This window comes from Salarias fasciatus, chromosome 5 (assembly GCF_902148845.1).
Source record: "Salarias fasciatus chromosome 5, fSalaFa1.1, whole genome shotgun sequence".
In the NCBI taxonomy this organism is placed as follows: Eukaryota; Metazoa; Chordata; class Actinopteri; order Blenniiformes; family Blenniidae; genus Salarias; species Salarias fasciatus.
The window spans coordinates 27,477,676-27,500,962 of NC_043749.1; the positions used below are offsets into that span (position 1 = coordinate 27,477,676).

The 23,287-nt window shown below is 45.1% G+C and overlaps 1 protein-coding gene across 1 annotated transcript in view; it reads right to left on the bottom strand.

Annotated features, from left to right (window-relative positions):
- The window catches only part of LOC115388465 (dedicator of cytokinesis protein 3-like), a 57,534-nt gene extending 34,494 nt beyond the window's left edge, over positions 1-23,040 (bottom strand). Inside the window, exons 1-4 of the mRNA XM_030091629.1 lie at positions 23,035-23,040; positions 21,814-21,869; positions 15,368-15,464; positions 789-937 (exon numbers count right to left, since the gene is read on the bottom strand). Coding sequence (XP_029947489.1) covers positions 789-937; positions 15,368-15,464; positions 21,814-21,869; positions 23,035-23,040 — 308 coding nt within the window. The remainder of the gene's footprint in view (positions 1-788; positions 938-15,367; positions 15,465-21,813; positions 21,870-23,034) is intronic.
- Between the last annotated feature and the right edge of the window lie 247 nt (positions 23,041-23,287).

Genomic DNA, 23,287 nt, shown 5'->3' on the forward strand with positions numbered 1-23,287 from the left:
CTTTAAGCATGAATTAGCTTGCAGGCTGCAGAGCGCAGCTGCTGTTGGACTGCCGCTCCTGATGTGACACGTTTACTCATCAGATGAGGCAGAATTAACACGGATCTGCTAAACCAGCAAGTCGATTGATTCTGAACATGATTCCCTTCCATCTGGAAAAATCTTTGTTTCACATGTATGTATTACATACATTGCTAACAGCAGGCTAAAAAGTATCAATGAACTCTAATAAATACTATTTGTATTTCGATTTCGTATCGCCGTCTGCTGTCAGTCCATCTGCGGAGCGTCTTATCACCTGTGGAAGAGTCCGAGGTCGAACGCCTCTCATTCCCACAGTATTCATAACTCAGCCTGACTTCTCTCTGTCTCATCTGCTTTCCACCAGCTTATGGGAGCGTGCAGCGAGCAGATGAACCTCCTCGGCTGCTGCAGTCTGGACTCGTCCACCTGCCTCCTGTTGGACCTGCGGGGGTTTGTGGGAACACGCCGATCTGCTGTCTTCAACACTTATTTAGAGGGCAGAGCAGCTCGTTTGTGTTGTTCAGCTGAATTACAGACTGGAAATTGGTGGAAAAATCTTCAGCATTTATCAGGAAAGGGACCATATCTTGCATCTTTTTACATTTCAACTCAACATATACGTCTGTCTCAGGACTGTGGCAGCATTTTTTAACTGTATTTTATGTCCAAACTGCACACAGCTCGGTCTGTTGATTTTTCATGTTCCTTTAGGCTAAAACACAATTAATAAATAAGACATTGTGTGTGTGTGTGTGTGTCCTCACTCGTTGCCCCAGTCCAGCCTCACGGTGATGTGTCTCTTCACGTCTCGGCTCTGGTCCTGCGTCAGGTGACCCGACAGCAGCTGCCTTCTGAGATCGATCAGCTCCATCATCACGTGACGAACTTTGTAGAACAGATCGACCTTATGTTTCTGAGAGAGAGAGAGAGAGAGAGAGAGAGAGAGAGAGGCCTGTCAGCATCAGGATTCATACTGAAGCCCTGGTGCTGGAGCTGAGTAAGCTGTCCTCCTGGCTCTGTGTTTTATCTGTGCCGTTTTATTGAAGGCGCTCAGGCTGGAGCGCAGAAGGTGAGCGAGTCCACTCTTTGTATTTGCACCTGAGCCTCACGGCCATAATCAGATTTCTATCGAAAGGGAGGAATGATAACAGGAAGATTGAGATGAACGCAGTCATGTCTTCATTTAAAGCACAAACGCTCAGTCTCTGATGTCTGCAGTGATCCACAGGTGTGATGAAGAGGAAAACCAGACGTTAAGCAGAACGCTGTCAGGAACAGCGTGTGCTGATCTGTGCTAACTTAACAAACAATAATAATAATAATAATAAAAAAAAATTACATCTTTGAACCACAAAAGCATAAGTAGCCTAAAGTTGAAACTTTGGGCCCATGAGCTGCAGTAAGTCTCCTCCGATTCTGGCTACTGAGAAATCTGAATAGAAAAAAGCATTTCTGGATGAGATCACACTCAAAATAGTCCGAAAAGTCAAGTCAGAAACACTTAAGGCAGAATTGCGACAGCTGGAAGAGCGAAGACGTCTAAAGTGGCTAATATGCATCTCAAAAAGCACGAATATTCTACATGACTGACACGCGGAAAACCCCAAAAATCTCTAAAGGCGCACAGCTAAAAACAATTCAAACTATACCAGTTAGACAGAATCTGAAAAAATGTGACTGTCTTAGTCAATTAATCACACTGTTCAATCACCAGGAGATTGATTGATGCCTAATGAACCTGAAAGAAGCATCATATTTAACACACACACACACAGATGTGACACAGCAACACAGGAACAGAGCAGTCGGAGCAGATTTGTCCCTGCAGCATGTTCTTTTATTAGAGCTCTGGTTTCCCCTGCAGGCCTTCAGCAGCAGGCGCTGGGTTCAACCTCCACTCAGTTCTTGGCAGGATAGGAAGACTGGCAGAAAGTGCTCTGCACAGAGGGGCAGGTGCTTTGGACACACACACACACACACACACACACACACACACACACACACACACACACACACACACACACACACACACACACACACACACACACACACACACGGTTACTTCCTTCCGTTGAGCATGTAAATCTGTTGAATGTACTCGATGCACTCAGCCGAAGAGTACATTTCATGTAGCTACAGAGTATGCATGACATGGGATTACATTAGTAGACTGCACACACACACACACACACACACACACACACACACACACACACACGAGAGGTTTTAGATATGCGTGAATAATTTCCTGGTTATAAACAACATGAGAGGTCAGGAAATCCATATACAGATTAAAAAAGCTTTCGGTTCTGTCCGCGGCTCCCGGCTCTCTCTCTCTCTCTCTCTCTCTCTCCCCTCTCTCTCTCTCTCTCTTGCTGTTTTTCGTTTTTCGGGGTATCTCCAGCTCACACAGGACCCCGGTTCTCTGGAAGCCTCGTGTGAGGGCGGCTGCTGTGGAGGCGGAGCTGTTCTTGTGCGGGAAGGCGGCTGTTCTCAGCAGCTATTGACTGGAAAGGAGCCTGGGAGGCTTTTCCGCCGCTCTCCCACTGCATGCTGGTCCACGCTTAAACCCCGAGCAGGACTGACGGAGCTGAGATTAGATGGGAGAGGAGATTTCATCCCGCCGGAGTTCAACACTACTTAATCTCAAACACATTTCTGCGGGCTCAGCAGTTTGAGGTCGATAGCACACAGGTTTTATCCGAACATGGACGTCATCCTTCTCCTGATACCTCGGACTACCTCTGCTCTTCTGCCTGTTCAAAAACCGTCTGAGCAGACAGAATACCTGAAAGAGGGAACAATCTGATGCAGGAGCTGTCCGTGCTGTTATTACGGGAGTTCGTGAATCTCAACTGCTCTCAGGGGGAAAATGTTTGGGCTCATTTTGGATCCAGTCGCTTAATAATTAGCTTTCATAGTTGAAGGTGAAGTGCTTCCTGAATAATTCATACGCCATCACCCAAAGACTAATACCAGAGAAGACGAGCTCGCACAGATGAGGTTGCGTAACCGAAGCACAATCACACACCGACGTGTGTGTCTGGCTTAAAACAAAGAGCTTCAAATATTTGATGAAATTAAAAGAAACTTCCATGAAGACGGAAGCGCCTTGTGGAAACATGTTGAAGGTGGACAAAAGCAGCGCACTTCAGAGTTTAATGTTCCCCAGTTATGTCAGTTCAGAGACACTCGTATGGTTGATGGGGACGGGGTAGACGGGGAGACGGAGATTCAAGTCCCAGTATGACTGATCGTCCCTATGCGTCGCATCGACAGGATTCCCAGCCGACGTCTTCTTGTATTTTACTGGCTGTGACCCCTCCTGGGGTCAGCTTGGCGACCTTCGAGTGACGTCCTGAAGACAGACAGACGGGAGGGAACCACAGGAGGAACCCGTCCTCGTAAACGCTGCCGGGACAGGAGCGCAGAGCGGCGGCTTCCGCAGAGTGAATATTAAATAAACGTCTGTGCTGAGCGTGTGAGAGGATATTTAAACACGGTGTAACTTTAAAAGATGGGCTCCCCGTTGTAAGAGGCGTTTATAAATCATAATAGAGCTCAGAGCCGGCGTGTCCGCAGGGAAGCCCTTCTTCCTCCTCTATCTATTACTCAGCAGCTCCTGCTGGGGGCCCTGCAGCGCTTTCACGTCAGAGTCGAGTCATTAGCATTATTTTAGCGCGTAGCATCGGCGAACGCTCAAGGTGAAAAACACTTTGAGCCAAGAAGCCGTTGGGATGAAGTCGCACACGGCGGTTCCCCTCAGCGTGTGATTAGCATAGTTTGAAGAAGACGCCGGCAACGCGCTTCGATACACAGAGTCCTCATTGCCATTCTGCAGGAGCAGGCTAAGCATAAAAGATGCAGGAATGTCGACCAGAGTAAAACCTCTTACGCTTCATCTCAGAGGACGGAGATAAGTAGACTTTAATGATCTCAATCAATGATACATGAATTGGATTTCTCTTCCTTCCCATTCAGATCTAATACTGGAGTCAAAAATCAAACTAGCAGCAGCTCCAGCAACAAGTCAGCAAAATGCAAAATAAAGACAACATAAAGAAGTAATAAACACATTAACCACATTAGACAAAGTAGGGGTGTTAAACATAAGGTCTCTGGGCCAAAACTGGCCCACAGAAGGTTCCAATCCGGCCCACCAAATCATCAACATTTCAAATTTGTTAAGAGTAACAGAGAAAACTCAACACTGAGACCCGAGCTGAGACATCATCACTGATGCTGCCATGAAGGACAGCGAACTAGCGTTAGCCTCAAAGCCGCGCCGACAGGCTGAGTTTGAACATACAGCAGCAAGAGGAGAAGTTTTCTGGACATTTCACTCTAATTTGTGTGAGAAAATCATAAAAATGTAACATTTTTGGTAGCAACTGCTTGGGTTTGCAAAAATGTCAACCTTTTCATCACGTATGCACCACAACAAAGACAATCTTCAAAGTTTGAATTTAAAGGTTATTATGGAACAATTTTACCAGTCCGGTCCACTCAACAGCCGCTGAACTAAAATATGTTTCAGAACCAAATAATGCAGGAAGCATGTTTTTGGACTGTAAGAAGCTGAAATATGTCAAGAAAACTCATGTGAATACAAAGTAAATTAAATCCAGACAACACGAACACATAACTGTAAAGCTCCAAACAAAGCAGTAATATAATGAAGAACATGGGATTTCTTTCACTTTCACAAAAAAAGGAGGAATCAATTTGCAGTGATATTGAGGTATCCTTCAAAATGAAAATTAAAGAACAGAAACCTCTTGTTGTCACCTTTTACTTCAATTTTTCATTAATTATCTGCGGCGGAGGAGTGCTCAGGTTTCTGCTGCTCTCACCAAGTTCAAATATAAAGCTGATATATAAAAGCTCATATATAACCATTTACAGCATTCAACGGCTACACTCTGCTCCCGAGGGAGCTCTTCAGTCAAAGCAGCCGCGGAACAGGAGTCAGCAATAAAGGACTGAACACACACACACACACACACACACACACACACACACACTTTTATTTACAGCAATGCTCTGACACAGACGAGGATTCACACATACTTTTACACCCGGGAGCTGCCCGACGCGCTGCCTGTTGTCAGCTCCCACAGCCACAGAGGGAGGCTGTAAAATATGTGCTTGGCTCCGGCTCACCTCAATAGAAGGAGCCGGCGTGTGAGTTACTTTTTCTTCACTGGGTTTTATGTTCGGAGTCCAGGCAGTGCAGGAATACTGGAGAAATAAAACCCTGTAAGCCAGCTGCAGCGCACACGGAACCGTCACATGGTGATAAATTCATGTGCATGAACTGGACGACTAAACGTGAATAAAATATTCTGTCTGAACCTGAAACTCAGACGGCGACATTTTAATCGGAATCAGAGATCGCAAAGTGCTTCTCGTCAAGTCCGTGGTTCACAGGCTTTAGAATGAACTGAAATCACAGGAAAACAGTCGTAGAGCTGCAGAGCCGCTGTCTCTTTCGGCACTGGTCATTCAGCTCACTGTTCACATTAGCATGATCTGACGCGGCTATCTTAAAATATACTATTTCGCTAAACTCCTGTTTACCGGAAGAACTCCTAACACCAATAAAACATCTTCATTACTCTGTTCAGAGAGAAACGGTAAGCATAATCATAAATATGAACAACACTAGTAAATGGATAATCTAAGTGCATCCTGTGATTCATACAGGATTTAACTTCTGTTCAATCACAGATCCAAACCAAAGAAGTTTGAAATACTTATTCCTACTCAAAAGATGTGGATGATGTGAACTGAACAAGTCCAGAAAGCTCTTTAGTTCTCTGCTGGAGCGGTAAAGACGTGTGAATCGATGTTAGCGTTCATCCCTTCCCACAGGATGTGAAGGTGTGATTACTCACAGCAGCAGGGGTGGGAGGAGCCAGGGAGGCAGGGAAAGAGGCAAGAGGGAGAGGAAAATCCACAAATAGTCATCACAGCAGAGACGGGCCGAACAGACCAGAACCGTTCCTGTGAATCAGACGCATCGGGCAGCTTCACTTCAAAGCTCCTGTCCGGCTATTTGTGGGGCAGGTGGGCGTAGTTCTGACTGCCAGACCCCGGGCCTCGTGCCCCCGCTGTGGCAGCTGTGCACATGCTCCAAGTCCCGTTGATTAACTCCGATAAAAGTCAAAAGTCAGAGAACATCTACCCACTGACTGGGACGACCAGATGTCCCCAGCACATGTCCCACTCCCGGCTTTAAAGGAGGCTTCTGCTTGTTTCTGCCGAGTAATGATTCAAATCTGAGCTCAGCTTCACCTTCAAATCCAACATAAGTGAAGTCCAATTTCAGATTCACACTTAAAAGATGCATATTGGAAATAATTTACAAACTGGGATTTCAGACGGATGACAGTGAACGTACCAGAAGCCGTTGTGGATTTTTTGAGGGTTTCGTGCGAAACGGTGAGCAATGACTTTCTGAAATTCAACAGCTGTCTTTCTACCACAGTATATGTTTCCAAAACCTAAGTTTCTCACCAAATGATCAATTGATTCATCAATTGTTCCAAATTGACAGATTGTCCTGGAGGCAAAATGTCCCAAAGGTTCACGGCATTCTGGAAAAGAAGAGGCCAGCTAAAGAAGAAGTCTTGTTCACTAATGGGCCATTTTCACAGCTCCACTACTTCCTGAAATTAACAGTGCACATTCATTCCTGTCTTGCATTATTGGCCAAAATGATTAATCCAGGTGTGTCTTGTTGCAGCAGTCTAAACCAGACACACCTGGATTAATCAGTTTGGCCATAATGCAAGACAGGAAATGAATGTGCACAGTTATTTTCAGGAAGTAGTGAAGCTGTGAAAATACCCCATTGGATCATCCAGCTCCGACCAGCACAGAAACAGCTTCTTTCTTACGTATTGACGAATAACGCAGCCAGCGTTACCTGACAGAGTCTTTCAAATCTCTGATACCCTTAAATATAATATTGAATAAAACCAGAGCCTTCAGAAGTCACGGAGAATCTCATGGAGATCTGTGTAATCCATCAACAGAAAATGGAAAGAACATGGCACCACAAGACATGGCCGGTCAGCGAAAGGCCAGGCGAAGATCAAAGATCCACCATATTGGTCCCCAACCTGAGGTCTGAACTTTGTCAGAACTGTGGCAGAGATCACAGAGCTCTTTGATTTTCAATTATGAAGCTGCCTTCACACCAGGACAGTCTGAAAATTTGGTTCATTTGGCTGAGAAATACAGAAACTGTCCTGCAGTTACAGTAGCTGCTCGTTGGGGGCGCTGTTCTCTTAAACAAACTCTTGACTGGAATTAAAAAAGCACAAAGAGGAAGAAGAAATCTGGCTCATCGATTGCCCAGGACTTAAGGCAGAAATCCATTTTGTTCAGCTTCACACACACACACACACACAACACACACACACACACACACACACACACACACACACACACACACACACACCACACACACACACACAACACACACACCACACACACACACACACACACAAACAATGAAGCCAATCAAAAGTGTTTATAGTCAGCGCTGAATGAAAGCATCCATAGATTTGCATGTATTAGAAGGAGAAACTTATTGAACAAGACAATTTGGAAGACCTGGTAAAACTGTCCATTGCTTCTGTATGTTGGGGCTGTTTGGGTTCACTGTGATGTTTTGACCAATCAGAGATCAGGATGAAAGTGTTGAACACGCCGAGCTTCGGTTCTATTCAGCAGAACTGGCTCATTCCGCTCAGAGCTGTGTTTCTGCAGCCTTCAGTATCGACCTCACACCACACAGCACAGGAATTGAGATTTTGATCATGTAATCTGTAACGTGCGGCCCATCACTCGGGGAAGTCACCGGTTTGAGGCGTCCTAATAGGCTGCGAGGCAGCCTGGCACCTCTGGAATCAGAGGGGACGTTCACAACACCTCAGATCCATTAGCAAACGTCCGGCCTCATTTTCACGCCTGTCAAAGCTGCCGCTGCATCACTGGAAACAAAAGCGCTGAGACAAATCACCGGGGAGTGCCAACAAAGAGCCTCTGAATTCCTCTCTGGTCTCTGCTGCTCAGCTGTTATTGTAACACACCGCTGCTGCTGTCGGAGGAGCTTTCAGGCTGAATCACAAACCTGCGACAAACAGGAGAACGACTGGAGGAAACATTCACACATCGTGGCCTCACTAAACTGGACTTTGTGGTTTCTTACTCCTGACAGGAAACAGCATCAACCTGGAGTCAGAAATAACACAATCATCACATGTAGTGAAGAGATTCTACTAGTTAACTTGATAAAAGAAAAAGAAAACATGTTACTTGGCAAACTTCCTGCAATAATAATGGAGACATAGCTGTGTACAGTTAGCATTAGCAGGGCCTGAACTGTCACTCATTAAATTCAGCTGAAGGTCCAAGACTAACAGGAAGAGGCTCTATAATGTGGATGTTAGAAAACAGTTGCTTCATAGTAATTTTCATGTACAACAAAAATGAGTAACAAGCTCAAAGAAACACATCTGATGGTCCTTAACCTGCTGTAAGGGTTTAAAAAACAAGATGGTTTTTGTCACAATTTTTATCAGAACACAATAACTTGCATATTTTCACATCAGAGAATATCCACAGAAGAAAGTAAATGTCCTCTAACAGAGAGTACATCATGCTGCGAGTCTGAACTCAGCCACCAGGCAACCGTATGAGTCTGGCAGACCAGAGTGTGTGTGTGTGTGTGTGTGGTGCCAGGAGCATGCTGTGTGCTCTTCAGGAGCAGGAAGCAGTGAGGACGACTTCCTCTGTGACACACTCAGGTAACAGTGAAGCAGATGTGAACCAGATTCTGTTTGTTTTGTTGTGATGGAGCGAATGTTGGCAACTTAATCAGCATCAGGTCGACATTCTGCTCAGAGAGGCGAAAATGGAATGAGACGACCATAAAAGGAGTTCATTAAAACACACATAAAGCGGCTGTGAGAGTCACTCAGTGGGGCTGCTCTCACGGTAACCTTCAGTTATCAGCCCCATCTCTGCTGAAGTTTAATTACAGCTTCTAAATCTGTTTTATTCACACTTCCTCAAAGCGCGACACAATAATCCCGTCCGCATTCAGGACTCGTCTCCCCACTCCGAAACGCTGCGTCAAAACTCATAACCTGCTCTTATTTACAGTCTTTTATACTCCGGTCGCAGAAAAACCCCTGCTACTGTACGGCAACAATGGGCAGGTCGCCATGGCAACGGAGAGTGAAGTCACCACGGCGAATATAAGGCGCTGCACTTATTAGAAGCTTATAGATGATGGACACACACATGATCTCAGACACACACACACACACACACACACACACACACACACACACACACACACAACACACACACACACACACACACACCGGAGGACTGGCTGCCTCTCCCACACGTCTCCACTGTCCAGCAGCCTGGAGTACTCACAGGTGTGGATCCGGCGGGTTCCGTCCTCGGTGCAGAAAGGACTTCAGATCCTCCTCAAACTGCTCTCTCTGCCTCCCTCATTCAATGTCTTTGTATATTCTTCCCCTCTATCCCTCCTCTGACCCGTTCTCTCCATCTTCCCTCCCTCCCTCCCTCCCTCCCTCTCCTGCCACCCACGGGCCAGCGTGCAGCACTTCAGCGACGCCGTAGCGGGGAGAGATACGGAGGTGTGGACGCCACCGATAGTGAAATGGGGTGTGTTGATGGTGAAGGCGTGTGACAGCAGAGCTCGCTTCTCCGCGCCGGAGCCCGCAGAGAGCCTGGAAATGAAAAGTGAGAGATTTGTGTTTGCGCGAGGCAGATAGGAGGGTGTAAGTCACCCTCTGCCAGTCCTCCGGGGAGACAAACAACACGCGCCTTCAGCCGTTTTCACCTGGTTAATTGTTACAACTCCCACAAGACGCGGAAATCTGAGACACGGAGTGTCGGGGAGGAGAGGAGGGACAAAACAAACACCTCATAACCAGATACAAGTCCGCTTTCTTACTTTTTTTGAACAGTTCTTTTTTACTTTTCAGGTTACATCATAACGGTTTATAGTTTCGAACAGCATTAATGTGAGCATGACTTCAGTCAGAAATCACAAACTGCCAATACGTTTAAATCAGTCAATCCCAGGAAAGTGTAGCGATCAAGCCGAGCACCGCGGCTTTGAAGTCTCTGATTTCAGCACAAATAACGATATAAAGTATAGATGTTTGAATGTGTGTTTCCAGAAAAGCTTCGCTCTTGCTCTCGCCTGTGACGACTGACAGCTCGCCGCCTGTCAGCGGCGGCTTGATGGGCCGTGTGATTGGCTGTCAGCCTCACTGCCAAATCTATAATTAGATTGATTATGAGAGGTGATGGGTAAATATTTATTTCTTTAGCGTCTGGAGCTGGATGAGGAGCTGCCTCTTCCTCCTCCTCCTCCTCACTCTTCATCACCTCCAGCAGACACACAGTGACAGCGAGTGTCAGAGGTCTGAGCCAGAGGTGGAGGGGACGTCACCCCGCGTTGTTAGTTTCACTGCAGAGAGCCGTCAGTCAAGCTGCGCCGAGCAAACGGCAACATGAGCCCGCAGGGAGGAGCCGGCTGAAGATACAGCTGCTCCATCACGGCGCCGCGCTCTTATCTTCCTCTCCTTTCAGCCATCAGACTCAGTGCATCAACCCTCCGACGTTCCGGCAGCGTTGATTGAACAAAATTGAAGGATCAGGTTTGAAATGGAGTGTTTATCCAAGACACAGTTCCCTGCTCTGTACAGACGCTGCACTGAGAGGCCACCGTGTGCAGGCATTTGCAATAAAAGTTTGGCACTCGTCTTAAATTCCAGATTTATCATTAATGCTGAGGATTAAAAAGGTTCTCTCAGGTAAAGCTGCATGCTTCCCGAGTCTTTCAGTCAGTCTCCTTGGAGCTTTTGGCTGAGTCCCTGCGATTCACCCACGTCATTCACCAACAAAAGCAGGGAGTGATGTGCAGACATCGCTTTCACAGCACATTTTCCACTACTTCAGCGCTTCACCCACTCACACAGCGGCGACAACAGGAAGCCCAGCCGCCACTCAGCCTCTTCTGAGAGAAAGAAAGATACGGATATCGAACCTTGAGACGGAGGACGCCCCGCCTCTCCACCTGAGCCACTCAGGCCGCTATAAACAGCGTGCCGCGGCGATGTGACGCCTCGTGGTCGTCACGGCTTCCTGTATGATGCAGGGACACTTTCGACACTTACTAATCATTTGTCAGAACTGTGCTGATTCCTGGACGACTGAGTCCTCACAAACAGCATCGAGCATGAATACGACAACGAAACAAAACCGTTCTGCATTCATATACCTACTGCAGGTTCCTCTGTTCTCTAAAAGCAGAACTCTAGGAAAAGCTTTCAGCTATCAGGCTTCTGTCACGTGGAACCAGCTCCAGTTTTGAGGCCGACACAGTCTCTACTTTTAATATTTGGCTGAAGACTTTCCTGTTTACTGAATCTTCCAGTGAGAGCTGGCTCAGGCCTCCTGGTCATTTTCTAGTGAAGCTGCTGTAGGTTTAGATCTGTGCTTCCTGCAGCCGTTATCTTCACGGCAAAACAGTTTAGAGTCTCATGTCAATATGTTGATAGGTTGTAGGTATTTCATTAGATCAAAGTGTTGTGTTGTTGTTGCATTTAAAAAGTTGTAGATATTTATCTCCTGTTTTCCTGCTGGTTGTTGTAATTTCTCTTCTACTTCATGGTGTGATCAGTGATGCTAACATAGAAAATACACTATGAACGCTCCACACAAGCTGGGAGCTCAGATGTGTTCATATCATTCCGGTTTTTTGGAGCTCAATAAGCAAAAATCAATCTCCTTTCCTCAGTGCTGTCCTCACATGTTCGGCTATTTCATTAAGCATCGGCATCCTGTCAGTATCAGCGACACCCGGGACGGTTTCACCTGAAATGTGGACATGGTTCAGTGATAGATTATATCTGATCAAGTCAGTTTTTTTTGTTTTGTTTTTCCCATTTCCTTTAGCCTATATTCCAAAAAGCTGCTGCTCCTCATTTCATAATATCTTAATGAAGATTAAAGAAAAATAACACAATTTGAATTTTGGATTCAAGGGAAAAAACTGTGACACGAAATACGCACATACAGTTTCCCTCACAAAAACCACGCAGTTATAGATAATAATACATGAGCTGAACGTGAGTGTGTGTGTGTGTGTGTGTGTGTGTGTGTGTGTGTGTGTGTCAGCAGCAGCAGAAAATGTCACTTCTCTGTAAAGTTAAAAGAACAGAACAAGGACAGATCTCCGCCCTCTGCCTCCTCCTACCGTTCCATCTTTATTTTTCTCATCTCTCTCTCTCTCTCTCTCTCACACAGACACACACATGCTCACATGCACAACACACACGCACACATGTGAAGCAATACATCACTCAGCGTTCATCTCCTTTATATCGCTCCACATTGTGAACTGTCACAGTTTGCTCTCCTCACTCCTTCTTGTTAACACATACTATCCTGCCTACACACACACACACACACACACACACACCACACACACCCACACACACACACACACACCCACACACACACACACAACACACACACACACTTTATATCTACTTGACATCAACATCAGAGATAACAGAGAAGAGAAAATCAGATAAAATAAAATCGTTTCTTACATTCATTCTTCTTCTCCTCGTCCTCTGACTGCATCTTTATCGTCCTCTACACGTCTCAACACGTCTTCAACACGTCACAGAAACTCAGCCTTCATTTGCTTGATGGAATAACACAACACACTGAGACCTGAAGCTGCTGGAATTCTGTAACAGTGTTTAACATGACGGCGTTGCTTTTGGCTCCATATACATGTCATTTTCCAGCAGGTTGATCAGTTTGAAGAACCTCTGAAAGAAAGGCTGAAATCAATCAACAACAACAATCAGGAAATCAGTCCATCAGTAAATAAATAACTGAGTGAATCAATCAATCCGTCAAGGAGTAAATAAATAATAATAAGAGAATACATAAACCATCGAAACAAGTGCAGAAATTTATAAATCTGAACTCTGGCGTGGGTGTTTTCCAAGTTTCTGCCTTTTCTGTCGGTTCACCACAGCGCAGCTCTACGCTTCACTTCATGTCCAACAGTCGATCTTTCCATTCCCAAGGTTAGAATTTCCATCCTGACTTCTTTCTCTGCTCTCTATTTGTTTTTGTTTCTTGTCTGCAACTTCCCTCTCTCTGTCTCTTTGCCCTCGCCGTCATTTCTTCATATTTAATTTATTCAAAATGTTACACTGTCTTCGGGTTTGACACACGCACACTTACACACATACAACCAAACACACACGCACACACAGTCACACTTCCAGCAGTGTGTGAACAGCCAGCAGGTCCAGTGTGTGAGCTTCACTGCAGACAGCTTGTGAGAACAAAGAACATAACGTGAAGTCATTAATGTATTAATGTATGTGCGGAGTGTGAAAGTGTGTAGGTTTATGGTGTGTGAGAGAGAATGTGTGTATTAATGCATGTTCATGTGAGTGTGTGCATTTGCATCCCTGCATGTAAGTTTTCAATATGAGTCCAAGTATGTTTGTGTGCATGTGGAGGAGGCGTCCATATGTCTACGTTGCTATGTATGAGCGTGCACGTGTGTGTGTATCTGTGCACGTGACGACATGTGAGAGCTGATCCTGAGGAGGCCTCTGTGTTTCAGACCGTCCTTCAGTCACCAGCCGGTCGCTCTCACGCTGATCAGTTCGATGCCTTTTCATTTGTGTTTAAACTGCTCTGCAGCCACGAACTGCAGTCGATCCCGACAGTCCTCTCCACTGGCCCCCCTCCGCCCGGCCTGTGCCACAGACAAACAGCTGCTCATGTGAACTCGCTCTGTCGGGATGGAAATAGAAAATCTGTCTCACAAAAAAACCCACAGAGACAAATCGGTCTTTCACTGGTGCGAAGACAAAAGTCTGTTAACGTGTGAAGAGTGAGGGAGAGCGACGGGAAGCAGCGTCAGAGAGGAGACGGGCCGCAGACTCACATCTGAAGCTCAGTCCGTCTCTCCTGCAGATGGGTTTCCGAGCAGATCGCATACGGTGACAGTGAGGAGCGCCGCAAAGGCGAGGAGACAGATGGCACGCGGCGAAGAAGAGAAAGGGCCGGACGGAGTCTGGAGAACGTCCGGCGAGGTCTGAGCGACGGGTCAGAGCTGCAGCTGCAGGTGAAACAGGCCGCGGCACGGAAAAGACCTCAGCGCTGCTCTTTACGCAGCTTCCACTGCACTCACAGGAACGCCACAGCGATACAGCAACTCAGAATGATGCATTATATATGAGCAGGTTCCTTCAAAGGCCACATTCTGGAGACAAACACACTCATCCTGCAGGTTTACACTCCTACAGTTTATTCCTAAGGTGTGTGCAAGTGCATGTAGAAGAATGTACATGTGCACATTTATCTATGTTTGTGTGGGTGGGTATCTATATGTTTGAGTGCATGTGTGTGTTTGTGCATGCATTTATGTAAATATGTGTTATAGAAGCCAGTCTTGCACAAGTGACTGGAAATTGTGAATTTATTACAGTAAAGAAACTTTCTCAAGACAGTTGAGTTGCGGTACTAGTTACAGTAAATGAGAGCTGAGAGGAAGATGCTCTATAACCTGGATGTCAGCTGGAGTTCAGAGCACAAGAAGTTCAAAACCTCAAACAAGTCCAGCAAACTCCAACAACAGCATAACTACAACGGACCGGAGCTGCAGCTGGACTTTTCCACTGCACGATGAAGCTTCAGCAACACTAAACTTTCCTGAGTTTTTTTTTTTTGGATTACCTGTAATTGCAAAAACGTGGAAATGAGACCGAAGAGAAGAGAACCAGAGAGTGAGTGAGAAAAGCAGGACGTTTACAGCTTGAAACAACAATACAGAGACAAACAAAAAGAGAGAGGAAGAGCCAGACTGCAGCCCATCTTCAGCTCTTTATCATCCGTCTCTGCAGATGAATGGAAGGAGTCCATATTGGAGTCATTCTGGGGGAATCTTCAGTGTGAATGGCTCTTTTTATAAAACTTTGCACTCAAGCAGAGGAATGAATGTCGGCAGCTTCATTACAGACACAAAGTCCGTTCCTTCAAGTTTCAGACATTTAGTAGAAGCGATGTGTAAATCGGGCCTTTAGAGAGAGGCTCGAGCCCGGAGCCCTGAAGTTTCTCCTACAGACTCAAACACTGATTGAGATGTTACGCCCCGGCTCCCTGCCTGACTCGTCCACCTCTCCTCACATGACCACAGAACGTCTGGAGGCTGCTCTGTGTGTCGGCGTGTCGGCGGTCTCACCACGTAGAGCTGTTTCCACAGCAAGGCCCATTCCTGCAGCGTCGACGTGACCTCGGTCACGATGGGGTCCTCCAGCGGCGCCACCGTCTCATGAGGCCTGCAAGCAAACACAGCGGGACAGGAATGCACTGAGTGCCAATCAGAGGGACGCGTCCGCCGCACGACGCCGCAAACAACAGCGGCCGACAGGCGAGCGACCCAGTGAACAGTTGACCTCGCCTGTCAGAGCAGGAATTCTCTGCTTTGTGTGGCGTTTCGTACAGTTGAGCTCCGACAATGGTGGGTTTGAGAGAATGATGCCGGAAAGATGGAAACAGTCACAGTCCACTGAAGCAGAGAGGGAACAAACCGTAAACACACACACACACACACACACACACACACACACACACACACCACACCCACACACACACACAAAGAGAAAACCGTATACATCAATATTTGATGGGATCATGTTTTCCATTTGAAGCACTGATTGTTCTCCACGAGACGAGACGTTTTTTAAAGGTTGGCTCAAAACTGCAGCAAGTCATTTCAGAATCTGTCTGATAACTTTGATTTAAATCAGCTCTCTGCTTTGTTTTAATACCCAAAACATGTTTCAATCTCTGTATTGAAATGTTAACATCACCGCAGCGCTGACGGAGACTTTCTAATGAACCGCAACAATAACTGTTCCATAAGATTTAGAATTCATTCATTGTACAAGTTATGTTAAAAGTAGCACTATAGTATGTACGATATGCTCAATAAACACGGTCTACTCTATGGTTCTGTCAATAATAGCATTTTATAGTATTTGGTACTGTCTAAAAATACTATATTTAAATCAAATATACCTGTTTAATGTATAAACAGTGATGTTTAGTATATAGATATCAAGTAACTAAAATGTCATTGTTTACTGTGACTGTATATAGTAGTGTTATGCAAATGTACAGTACAGTCATGCAGTTATCTGACAGATGAAGAGGGGGGGGTGTGGGTCTGTGTTCAAACACCAAGGCTGAGATGAATAAATGAGAAAGGTGTCAAAAGGAGGAATTGAGGGAGGAGAGGAGGAAGAGATGAGACGAGCGATAAGTAGAAGAGGAGGAAGAGGAGGAGCGTCTGAGAAACAAGTGTAACTAATGTGGGTGAAATCAGCAGGCGGCCGCCAGCGCCGCTCAGCAGGGAGATCAGCTCAACCAGCACACCGGCTTTTATGAATTAATCAGCTGTGAAGCAGGCGAGGAGGACGGGAGGAAGAGTCAAGACCAGGAGAAGAGGAGGCAGGTGGAACGAGACGAAACAGACCCGACTCAGACACAGACTCAACAATCACTCGTTACACAACCATGAATAAATGAAGCAGAAAGTAAATGAAACAGTGAGGTACAACGATTGTTCACCTGAAAAGATGGAAAAATTTTCTCGACAAGTAAAACAGCTTTTCTGCTCAGACGAACATTGTATTCAAAACTGGGTACACTGTGTGAAATGTTGAAAAAAGTTTATATTCCTCCTCAAGTTCTCTGGAAATAGTGACATTTGACCTGGTGAGTCCTCAAACAGCTGAGAGACAATTAAAGGAGCTCTTGTTTGTTTTAATATCTATGTTAATATTCATGTGAACGTTCATGGTCGTGTTCATATCATACTCAAACGCCAGGACACATTTTCAAAATTTCTTGTAAGGCACCCATCAGGCAGCAGATTAAAACAATAAAGGGCCAAGAACAGAACCCTGAGGAACACCACAAGCTAGAACTTCTTAAGAGGAAGCACATTTACCAGCAGTGACACTGAGAGTTCTGCTGTCTAAATCAGGAGGCTCCAACCATTTAGTCTCGGGCCGCAGGAGAGGGTAAAAAGTTTCATTTTAAAAGTGTACATTTAATTTTCATTTGTTTGCAATGAGTTTTTATTTTGAAAAACACCTCACTTCTGTCAGCACTTCTTTCCTTCCCTAAACTCTGTCAGCTTTTTTTTTCCTACATAAGCCCTTGTTACAGCCTTTTTATATGTCCAGCTCATCTGCAGAAAAATTGTGCTGTTTAAAACGGTCTGTGGTGTAAGAAAGTTTGTTTTGAACCAGTTTAATTCTGTTCCAGATGTTCTGACCTCAAAGAAGAACATTTATCTGCTCATCTCGGTAAATCATTTGCGGCCTTCAGAAGAGCCTTTTATTCTGAATGTAGCTGATAAAAACCAGACTAAAAGAAAATACTCGGATGCAAAGCTGTATAGAGACAACTTCTTACAATACTTTTGAAATAAAAGACAGTTTGCAGTAACTTAAAAGCCTTGACTAGGACTTTTAGATTTATAAATATGGACATATGTTGTATCAGACTGTGCCAGTAGACAAGTTGCATGTTTGTGTTACACCATTTTTTTTAACCCTCTCCCATGGCGTCACAGCTGAGCACCGTCAGCCTCTGACTGGTGGCACCAACCTCGGGTTCGAACCCGGGACAGACATCAGTTCACTGCATGATCCTCACTGGAACTTATGGCCAACATGTAAACAACACCACTCTTCGTTTCACACTTCTCTCACACCGCAGGAGGACATGAAAGTGAGAAGTTTAATCTGTGATCTGGAGCTCCGGAACTTCTGCACACGATTAAAAAGGTGTCTCGACATATCATGGTGGTCGGTTTACCGACCGACTTTTTACAGTCCTGTTCCTTATTGTGACAAACAACCAGCAAGACCTCTGGATTAAAGAGGTTTTTTTGTAAACGCACATCAAGCGTGCACCTGTTTGCACGCCGACCACGACTCCTGTCAGGTATCAGCGCCGTGAAATGAGCGTGACCTGGGATTGACCTCCAGGCTGAGTTCACCATATGGAGTTTGATGGTTTTCAGCTCAGACGATGGAAACTTGTGACTCTTGTAGATGCAGCACAACTGATGAGAGGATTTAACTATGATTCTGACCTTATGACTGAATATCTCATTAAGGATCAAGCTTTAGATTAGTGCTGAAAGCAGCGGGTAGGTACGGTGGTGTGTTGATGTGTTCAGTTTGGATCAAGAGACCCTCAGATTTGACCGTATTAATCCGGACGAGATTATTCCAAACGGTGGGTTTGAATGTCTTTCAGGCACTGAGAGGTTAGGTCAGCGTTACCAGAGGAAAAAGGAGAAGATTAAAAGAGAAATTCAGGTGAATATCGTCAGTGGAGAAAAGCAGAAGTAAGAAATGAACCTTCAGGTTCAACACAAGTTCATCTTTCTGCTGCAGTCACTTGAAGGTCAGACTTCAGAGATACCCGGTGAACCTTAAGCACATGTTTCTGAAGGCTTTTCTAAAGCCTGTCAAGATGAACCATCCTCACAGAATTTAACAAATCACAAATCCAACATCAACAAAAAGAATCCAGTCAAACATCTGAAAGTCAGACTAGTGATAGAAAGACTCTACAGTGCCCCCTGGTGCCCACCAGTGGCATGACTTAACCGTCTCCATAGCGTCTCTTTAATTTCAGATGGTTGGATGTGTGCTGTTTGGTACATTTTTCCTTTCGTCTTCAGTTTGCGAGTGTTTACAGGGTTTCTTTTGCCTCTCCTTGTGCGATCCTGAAGTGTGGAGTCTTCTTAAACAGACGTCAGCTCGGAGAGCGTATTCTTTCTGCCGACGCTGAATAGATGCTCCACAGCAGCTTCCCGGCAGTCTGGAGCCGACTCCACCACATCCACTCATTAAAATCCATCTGCATTCTGCCGTTTTTAAAGTACATGTCAATCCCACACTGTGATGGGTTAACAGGTGAAAAGTGAGAGATCGGCGGCGCGTACGGACCTTCTTCATGTAGATTAGCATTTGAAATGTGCCACACAGCATGTTCTCACCAATTAGAGCTCAGCGCTGTGCAGAAGTTCCTCTGCTGCTTTGCTGAGTTAAACCGAGCAAAAAAGCTCCTGCCTGCTCGGCGTTACGGCTCCGCTGCCGCTGCCTTTACAGTAATTGGCTGGATTTCCGAATAAGAGAAGTCACTTTATGTTTTTTGGAGTTTTGTTTTTTACATTCTGAAACTTTGGTGGGTAAGGAGAGATGCAGATCCAAAAGTGAGAACATGTGATTCCTGCTGAGAGTTCACTCAAAAGTTTTAGACACAATGGCTGTTTCCCTCGCTGACTGGCTGAAGTTTACAGCGAAGAGCAAACAGATTATTACAAAGTTTTAACTTTATACAGACCTGTAGGACGTGAGCTGACATTAACAGAAAGTCTGAGTTATTCTCTCAAGTACCTCCCAGTATTGAGAATATTTGCTTTAGAAAGTACATTTAGCCGTAATAATAAACAAGATTATATCGCTTGTTGGAGATGTGTAAGTAATCAATAAAAGTATTGACTCAGTAACTCAACCTTCATAAAGTGTCACTGAGAGTTCGTCTCTCTCACACACACACACACACACACACACACTGACCTCTCTTGTGTTTTTTTGGCCCCGGGCCTGATAGAAACAGTAAAGGATTCACTAATTCCAATTAATTTACTCTCCCTGCCTTAATTAAAAAACTCTTATGCAAATCAGGACACGGTCTGTTACTCCCAATAATCTGAAGTTTTTTTTCCCCCACATATACGAATAATAATAATAAAAAAGCAATCTTTCTTTTCCAATCATTATGCAAATGTATTAAAATATGTGCTCTTGAACTTGGAAGGGAATCAGAAAAGAGGAGGTTCATCCCTTATTTAGACAGATCCCAACAGAAAACTGGGATCTCATCAAATTAGCCTCTAAATGGCTTCAGCTGCGGCAGAGAAAAACGCCTCGTGGCTCTGTGGGGACTGGAGTAAAGTCAACTGCAGCATCATTCAGGAAGGAGCCGGCCATGTTCGCATTGTGCTTCACGAACACTTGGCTGACTCAAACATCAGAGTGCAGTCCACATTCTCCACAAACTTCAGTTACAGCATGGTGAGGACGAGCACAGTGGAGCAGCCAGATCCTCTGAGCTCCACGCTGTGTGTGACAGCAATCAAAAAGACAACCACAAATTTCAATAATCATTTTGTAAAAAGAATCTGGACTGCATCACATCAGGAATCCTGAGGAACAACTTCTGCCGCCTTCAGGAAGACCAGAAATATCAGTTGTCTCTGTTTTTGATCAGTGTGAAGTTCAGAGAAAATTCATCTTCAAATACTTTTAAAAAGTTCACTTTGAGTCTTCCATCCAAATCAAAGGCATAAACTGAATGTATGAGCAGTTTAATCCTGTGAAGGACACCGAGATCAGTTAGTCTGAAACAGAGGAAACAAAACAGACGTGTTTCGGGGGTTCAGGAACCCCGCAGCATGAATTGATTTGGACTCCTTCAGTCTGTGAGGCCAGAAGTGAGCGATAATACAATAAAGGGATCAAGCTGAAGGCTTCATTTATCTCTGCTGTGTGTCGTGGTGTGTGTGTTGTGTGTGGTGTGTGTGTGTGTGTGGTGTGTGTGGTGTGTGTGTGTGTGTGTGTGTGTGTGTGTGTGTGTGTGTGTGTGTGTGTGTGGTGTGTGTGTGTGTGTGTGTCTGTGTGTGTTGTGTGTGTGTAGCTGCTTTAAGCTTCACACAGACTTCCTATCAGTGTTACTCATGTGTTTCTGTTCGTGTCTTCTTTGACTTAACAGCTCATATTTCCCCTCATATCCAAACACAGTTTAACAAACTGCTGTGTGTTTCATGTGCTTTATAACTTCATCAAAGCACATTCTGACACAACGACGTCCAGTGGAAAGAGGTGAGCAGCAGGTCTAACGTACAGGGACCCCCTAGAGGTCACATGGTGTATTACACCAGCTGGACGTCTTAAAAAATGAAATATTTTCATGTTTATCAATATATGTAATGAAAAAGGATATCAGTTATGACAAAAAGTATTTTAAAATAAACTGCAAACAGCAGAATCTTTACGTTTGTCTGGAGAGGAACGTGACAGATAAAGGTTTATTTTACATTTTAAAAAAAACAAACATTTTTTCTAACTATATCATATTTAGGCCTCATTTACAGGGCAGTGTTTCAGGTGAATGTCTCTGTGCACCGTTGTCGTGTAAACAGACCCCTGAAACACAATGAAAGTTTTCCTTTTTCACTTTTTAAACATTGTCGTGTAAACGGGAGTCAAGGCGAGGACGCCAACGCCAGCAGGGTCTGTCTAGAGCCAAAAAATGATTTTCATTTTAAAAAATGAGAGCGGAGCAAACAGACTCAGCATGAAAACATTACAATAAACTAATGTTGGGATAATTGCCAACAGAGTGAGGAAATGTCAGGGTGCTGCCTGCTTTTTATCAACCATTTGCTGCGACGCACCGTAATTGCTTTGGGGCCATCGATAAACAGAAGTGAAGTATGATGGCGGAGTTAATGAAGACACAAAAGAACAAGATGGAGCCGGCGGTTCCTGACAAAACTATGTGCACGGTGGCGTCTTCTGGGGTTTAGGAACTTACCCTCGGTTGGTGACGATGGCTTTCTTCAAGTGAATGTAGCTGGCGGGAAAAACTCCCTGGAGAGGCAGAAAGGAAAGAGGAAAACAGCAGAGACAGATAATTAAAAAGCAGGATCAAACCATCTCTCCTGCACTGATACTAATGAGGGCGCAGCGAGTGGAGCACACACACACACACACACACACACACACACACACACACACACACACACACACACACACACACACACACCAGTGTGGAAAGGAGAGCGGCAGGATGGACGGAGCCTTCACCGATCAGCAGCCACAACGTTATGACCACCTGCCTCAGACTGAGAAGGTTCTGATGAGGTTCTAACAACATCAACCTAAAGCCAGATTCACACCTCTCACTGTGAGGAGGCGGGCTAACCACTGCACCACCGTACGGCCTCAAGTATGTGGAAAGTATGAATAAATGCTTGAAAACCTAAAAGAAGATTCTCACAATAATTCAAGTACTCAATACTTCTCACAGTAATGTGAGTCGTCACTGTAGATTCTACAAAACTACAAATAAAATAAGAGTGAAAAAGTAAAAAGTACTCATTCCAAATTTTCCTGCACTAGTTACTTCCCAGCTGCTGGATGTTTCATCAGATTGCAATGCAGGTAGAAAAAGCTGTCTGATAATCAATGGTTTGATTATTCAGTCGCGTTGTGGATGTAACTAAGCAGCTATTGGGCGCAGTGTGAGTATTTGTAAAGGTAACTGGTCCTCTGCAGAGTGTATCCTTCCTGCTGGACTCACACTGTGACTCTGAGGCCGCCTTCATTTTTTCCAGTGTATCTAATGAGCGACACTTCTCGCAGCGTGCTGGTCTCGCTGAATGGAGGCTCCGGCTGGAGGCTCTCAGACTTTATCTTTACCGGCTGTGAACACGGCTCACAGTATTTCTCCTCAGAAGTGGATGTAATTGGGTACTTTGAGTCATGAAATCTTTGTAACTCTGGCAACTGCAGAGAAACTTTTATGCAAATTGTGACTGCAGGAAAAAAAGCTGTTGAATTTACAAAGTGTGGCTGGTCTGCAGAGGGACATTTTCACACTGTGGGGATTTCATTCATATTCCAACACATATTTCAGTGAGGAGGAGGAGAGGAGGAGGAGGAAGAGGAGGAGGAGACGGAAGAGGAGGAGAGTGATGGCAGACGACGGGTGCATCCCGGTTCATTTATTCAAACTTCCTATAGACTAATGTACCTGCATGAGTATCTCCTGAATGCGTTTACTGCCCAGCTCAGAATAACATCAGCCAGTTTAGACCATCTTTAGACCAGCAGAGACCAGCATGAACCAGCAGAGGACACCACAAGACCAGCGTTAGATCTGAATCAGACTATACGGAAATAGATCACCCATAAATCAGCATAGACCATTACAGACCACGATAGATCATACAGATCATCATAGACCACTATGATGAAAATGGACTACTGCAGACCATCAAAGATCA